General features: G+C 41.4%; 1 protein-coding gene across 1 annotated transcript; it reads left to right on the top strand.

Moving 5' to 3' along the window:
- The first annotated feature begins 243 nt into the window (after positions 1-243).
- On the top strand, positions 244-1,582 carry LOC115221425 (NAD(P)H-hydrate epimerase-like). Its single transcript, XM_029791605.2, has one exon. The coding sequence runs from the start codon at positions 352-354 to the stop codon at positions 1,132-1,134; it is 783 nt and encodes a 260-aa protein (XP_029647465.1). The 5' UTR covers positions 244-351; the 3' UTR covers positions 1,135-1,582.
- Positions 1,583-6,976: the final 5,394 nt, after the last annotated feature.

The following is a 6,976-nucleotide window of genomic DNA, read 5'->3' as shown; positions in this document are numbered from 1 at the left end:
GTATGTCTGTATTGCCCCCCACTCCCATCATCGCTTGATAAACGATGCTGGTTTGCTTACGTCCCCGTAACTTAGCGGTTCGGCAAAAAACAGATATAATAAGTACAGGGCTACTTGCTGGGGTCAATTTCTTCGACTAAAAGCGGTGCTCCAGCATGGCCGCAGTCACATGACTGAAACAAATAAAAGAGTAAAAGGGAATCCAATGATAACCAGAACATCATTAATGGTAGACTTTTTATACCCTGACACCGGTTATACGAATCGGTGTTGTTTGTTGGTACTTTCGTATTTGCACGTTTTGTTCTTCGATTGATGCCAAAATCGGTGACAAAAAAGAGAAAACATTGAATGTTGACGCAAATATTCTCCCAGTTTTGTTGGCGATCTTTGACAAGACCTTCTCAGCTTCGATCCATCATGACTTCCAGCGCTAAACTTCGATTTCTTCGCCAAGAAGAAGCCCAAAACATCGACCAGGAATTATTCACTACATACGGATTCAGTGTTGACCAGTTGATGGAATTGGCCGGTTACAGCTGTGCCTTAGCCGCCGGCCGGAGTTACCCTTCACTCTTGAAAGGAGCTTCGGTCCTCATTTGTTGCGGTCCTGGAAACAACGGAGGAGATGGCTTGGTCTGTGCCAGACACCTGAAGATGTTCGGCAGCGAACCGACCATATTCTACCCCAAGTGTCCCGATAAACCCCTCTTTAAAAATCTGCGGCTCCAATGTGAGAAAATGAATCTACAGTTCTTGGACAGTTTCCCCACCGATCAACGGGACATCGATGGCAAATACGGTTTGATAATCGATGCCATATTTGGTTTTAGTTTCAAAGGTCCGGTCCGTGGGACATTCGCTCCGGTTTTGGACTTGCTTAAGAGAGTCAGCTGCCCCATACTGAGCGTGGACGTGCCGTCGGGGTGGGATGTGGAGACAGGCGCTGAAGATGGGCTCCAGCCCGATACCCTCGTCTCTTTGACGGCACCGAAATTGTGTGCCAAACACTTCCGAGGTCGAACCCATTACTTAGGGGGCAGGTTTGTCCCACAAGATCTTGAACGAAAATACGATCTCAATCTGCCAATGTTTCCAGGCACCGATTGTATCCTTGAATTGACTTCCACATAGAAAAATTAATTTGCAGGATTATTATTATTATTATTCCTTTTGCGTTTCATGTTTTTATGTTCTGTAGGGCCAGTTTCAAATTTGGGCCTGAGGTGCTACGAGCAAAGTGTCCCCTGATTGGCAACATTCCCCGTTGTATGTGGAACTGTTGTCAGTACAACTTTCTTACGGCATTCAGTTACGTTCTGAGTTCAAATCCCGCCAAGGTCAACTTCGCCTGACATCCTTCCGGGGTCGATAAATTAAAGCATCAGTAAAGTACTGAGACTCTGCTATCGACTAACTTTCACCCCTCAAAACTGCTTTGTACCTATATTAAAGAGAACTTTTATAAAATTATTATTAATTACTTGAAAGATTTTTTTTTTCTTTTCTGATTGTCTTGAAAATAATTGATTTAATTTTTGATATTATCCCATCAATAAAAACAACCAATTTCTTATGAATATCTTTTGTTTTGTTTATATATATATATTCTTTTATTTGTTTTAGTCATTTGTAAATAATGTACATAATTCCTCATCTTTTAAATATAGAACTGTAATTTTTCTTTTTAACTAAACAGCTTGAAACTTTGTTCAAAGTAAACCGTGTTCTGGGTGAGAAATTCTACCAGTATACAAAGTTTGAATGTCATTGGCTTGAAAGAATCTTTGTTGATGCTGTGTGTTCCCAGATCAGTTGTAGCTGAATAAAAGTATGGCAAGAGACATTCCAACTGTGACAGTCCTGTTGATTGTATATCAGAAATTATATTGTTCGATATAGCTTTTTACATTTTGTAAATGCTAATGTACTTGTGAGTTTTGGCTGCTATTTCCAGCAGATCAGGCAACTATGGGTTAACTGCCTGTTCAACAAAATTGTCTTCTCTCTCTCTTTACCTTTTCTTCTTTCTGCTTTTCCATTCCCTCTTCTCCTTCTATCTTATCCTTTCTATTTCATATCTTCAGAGTAGGTGGCTGAACTAACAGGTTAAGGAGTTCATTAGTCTTAGAATCACCTTCAGGAACAGAGTAAGTTTGGAATTAATAACAAAGGGATGACAAAGAAGCGGGAAATTTTTCAGCCAAGTCAAAGAATTGTTGGAGCAACAGATAAAAGATCTTGTAACATATATTCTGGCCTTTTGCATTTTGAGTTCAATTCCCAGAAGTGACGATAGATAAAATCACACTGACACAATTCTTAAAACATTAAACCAGATACCTTTTGGTATTTACTCCAACTCTTTGTATTCCGATTTAACCAGTTACGAGGTTCAACACAACCACCACAAATATTACCTTACTTGGAAAATAGGCAGAGTTTGGTGGGTGACTGGAAGAGCATCCAGCTGCGAAAAAATCTGCTTTGACAAATTCTGTCTGACCCATGCAAGCAAGGGGAAGTGGACATTAAATTGATGATGATGATATCGTTATAAGGGTTGGCAGATTGGATGAATCCTTGGAGTGTCAGATAAAATGCTTTGAAGTATTTGTTGCAGCTCTTTACATCCTAGGTTCAAATCCTACCAACGTCAACTTCATTTTTCTTCCCTCTGGGGCTCGAAAAAATAAAGTACCAGTCAAGTTCTAGGAACAATTCCCCTGACTAAGTCCCTTGTTTTAAAAAAACTGACCTTCTGTCTGCCCAAGTAAGAAACTTAACCCTTTAGCACTCAGATTATTCGGTCAAATGCATCATCATCATCACTACCATTATTACCATCATCATCATCATCACCATCACTATCATCATCACCACCATCATCATCACCATCACCATGACCACGACCACCATCATCAGCAGCAGCAGCTGTCCAAGAATTTGGATCTGGAGATCTCCATTTCCAGCGACTCTGAGGGCCACCTCTCAGTGGTGTTAGGCATCAACGAAGAGCCCTCGACTACAACAAAACGACCAAAGTTTTTTTGGTTTTTTTCCATGGTCTGGGGTCTCCCCTGCCCCTAAGCCCTAGTTCATCACCTAATCACCCTTACCCATCTTGTTGCTTAACAACAACAACAGCAGCAGCATTTAGCATCCATTTCCATGCTGGCATGGGTTGGACAGTTTGACTGGAACTGCTAAGCCAGAGAGCTGCACCAAGCTCCAATTGTCTGTTTTGGCATGGTGTCTACGACCGGATGCCCTTCCTAATGCCAACCACTCTACAGAGTGGACTGGGAGCCTGTCACATGTCACTGTCACTGGCCAAATTAATCAAATACTATCTTGCAGCTTTGAGATTTTGATGATGTGATTGTTTTATTTTAGAATGATAGTTGTAGGGTAGGTGTGAGGGGCCAAATCTGGCCGGTTTGAAAAATAAAACAAGTAGAAGATTTGGACCAGATATGGTCAGTTAAACACTTTAGCATTCAGAATACTCCATCATATGTAATGCTTATTTATTCATCATCATCATCATCATCATTTAATGTCTGTTGTCCATGCTGGCATGGGTTGGATGGTTTGACCAGGGCTGGCACACTGGAAGGCTGCACCAGACTCCAGTCTGATTTGCCATGGTTTTCTATGGCTGGATGTCCTTCCTAACACCAACCACTCTGAGAGTGTAATGGGTGCTTTTACATGACACCAGCACGGGTACCATTTGCGTGACACCAAGGTGCATTTACGTGCCATATGCGTGACACCATCATCTGCCACAACTGCGATTTTGCTAAGTTTGATGGGTTTTCTCGAGCACAACATATTGCCAAAGGTCTTGATCATTGCCTCCATGAGGCCCAATGCTCCAAAAGAACTCAGACACTTTGCCTCTGTGAGGTTTTTTGTGCGCCACCAGTTCACTTGGCTTGATGAGTCCTCTCCTGCACAGCACATCGTCAAAGGCCTTGGTCACCAAACATTGCCTCTGTGAGGGTCAACATTTGAAAATCTTGGTTGCTCTGACCTGCTGGAAATAACAGCCACACAAATGATTTATGGGATCTGTTCAGTTTGGCACACAGATTTTTTAATTATTTTTTTTTAACTAAACAGTGTGAAATTTTGTATGTTCAAAGTAAACCGTGTTCTGGGTGAGAAATTCCACCAGTATACAAACTTCATGCTTCACCACCTCGTCCCATGTCTTCCTGGGTCTACCTCTCCCACACGCTCCCTCCATTCAATTGTTTTGAATTAATCATACATTATCTCGTAAGCTTTGAGATTTCAATGATAAATTTGTTTACTTTTAGAATGACATTGCAGGGTAGCTAAGAGAGGTCTGATCTGGTTAGTTTGAACACAAAACAGGTAGAATATTTGGGCCTGAACATTGCTGGTCTGAATGCAAATTAAGGGCTAAATTAACAAGCTGTTAGAATCGTTGGAGCATCAGAGAAAGAAGACATGTGTTACAGTATTTCTTTCAGTTCTCTATGTTCAGAGTTCAAATTTTGCCAGAATCAACTTTGCCTTTCATCGTTTCGAGCTTGATAAGAACAGAGTGCCAGTTAATTACTGGAGCTAATGAAGTCAACCAGATTGCCCCTCCCTTCAAAATCGATTCCCTTATACCTAAATTAGAAACAACAGATGTATTCAACGGTATGTAAGATGCACATTTTTACCAAATAAAAAAATGTCTCTAAAAAATTCACCCTGGGTCCCATAGGTGAAGATGGACCGGGATTGCTTCAGATATTACATTTTTAATGCACTGCAGAAGTGGCTCTTTGGTAAGAAATTTGCTTCCCAGCCAAATGATTCAAGGTTCAGTCCTACTGTGTGGTACCTGAGGCTAGTGATTTCTGCTATAACCTTAGAGCCAGGGGTCACCAAACTACAGCCCACAGGCCAGATCCAGCTCAGGAAGTCACTTCATCTGGCCCACCACTACACTGTGACTTTTGGGTAAGTACCTGCAATGAGAGTTCGTTTGCCTCTGATATGGCATCAGTGTTTGGAACAACTTATGTCTGTGAGCAAACATTTTCAAAAATGAAGAATGTGAAACCAGGAGATCAAACAATGAACATTTGAAAGCAATTCTCTTGGCTGGACAAACACAGACACACACATATATACATATATATATATATATGTGTGTATATATATATACGTATATGTATATATATGTATATGTATATGTATATATATATATATCATCATTTAGCGTCCGCTTTCCATGCTAGCATGGGTTGGACTGTTCAACTGGGGTCTGAGAAGCCAGAAGGCTGCATTAGGCCCAGTCTGATCTGGCAGTGTTTCTACGGCTGGATGCCCTTCCTAATGCCAAATAGATATATTCATATATATATATATACTTTGCATATTACTCTACCACTGGTATTTGAGTACTCTTTTTTCCACCTTGTTTCACATTTATGTGTTTACTCCGGTGTATATATATATATATAATATATATATATATATATATTATATATATATATATATATATACATACGGCAGACTTCTTTCAGTTTCCATCTACCAAATCCACTCACAAGGCTTTGGTCGGTCCGAGGCTATGGTAGAAGACACTTACCTAAAGTGCCATGCACTGGGACTGAATCCGGAACCATGTGGTTAGGTAGCAAGCTTCTTACCACCCAGCCACACCTGCGCCTATATTCGTTTTAGCTTTTCTTAAGAAAACATGAGCTCCCTGTTCACAACACTAGCTACAACTCCTGGATGATTGAAACTTCACTTCATGTCATGACGCTTTGCTTTCATCAATAGCTTTTGAGAAAGGCATGAATACCTCAACACCACATCTTGTCTATGCTATCTAATAACCTGAATGTCCGTTTTCCTTTAAAATTGTACTACCACACTCCTAAACTACTACTGCTGCTACTACTACTACTACTACTACTACTACTGCTGCTGCTACTACTACTACTGCACCTCCTATAATGGCAACTTCTGTTACTAATACCACTACTACTATTACTATTAACTCTATCATTACTTTTACCATAATTGTAGATCCTGTAACTACTACTACTACTACTACTACTACTACTACTCTGCTGCTTCTACTCCTACTGTCACTACTACTACTACTACTACTACTACTTGTACAGTTGAACTCACCTTCCTTCTCCTCTCCCCCATTTCTCTACCGTTGCTGCTGCTGCTGCTACTGCTACTACTTGGGTTGTTGCTGTTGCCACTAAAACTGTTGCTTGCTTTTAGGTGTAGGTCCCCCACCGCCGCCACTACCACCACTACAATTACCACCACCACCACCACCGCCGCCGCCGCCACCACTACAATTACCACCACCACCACCACCGCCACCGCCGCCACCACTACAATTACCACCACCACCACCACCGCCACCGCCGCCACCACTACAATTACCACCGCCACCGCCACTATTACTTCTACAGCTGCTGTTACAACTTCTGCTATTTCGTATATACAACTGCCACCACCACCACCACCACCACCACAGCTACTACTACTACTACTACTATTACTATTACTACTACTGCTGCTGCTGCTACTGCTACTACGGCTCCTGTCACCATTCCTGCTATTGCTATTTGCAGTAACTTCACACAACTGCTGCTGCTGCTACTACTACTACTATTACTACGACTACTACCACCACCACTACTGTTACTACTACTACTATCACCATTACTGTTACTATTACTACTACTACCATCACCATTACTGTTACTACTACCACCACCACCACCACAGTTACTACTACTACTACTATCACCACTACTGATACTAATACTACTACTACCATCACCATTACTGTTACTACTACCACCACCACCACCACCACCACAGTTACTACTAATACTACTACCACCACCACCACTACTGTTACTACTACTACTACTACTACTGCTGTTGCTGCTACTACGACTATCACCAC

This window comes from Octopus sinensis, linkage group LG18 (assembly GCF_006345805.1).
Source record: "Octopus sinensis linkage group LG18, ASM634580v1, whole genome shotgun sequence".
Taxonomy (NCBI): domain Eukaryota; kingdom Metazoa; phylum Mollusca; class Cephalopoda; order Octopoda; family Octopodidae; genus Octopus; species Octopus sinensis.
This window is presented reverse-complemented; position numbering and strand designations above follow the sequence as displayed.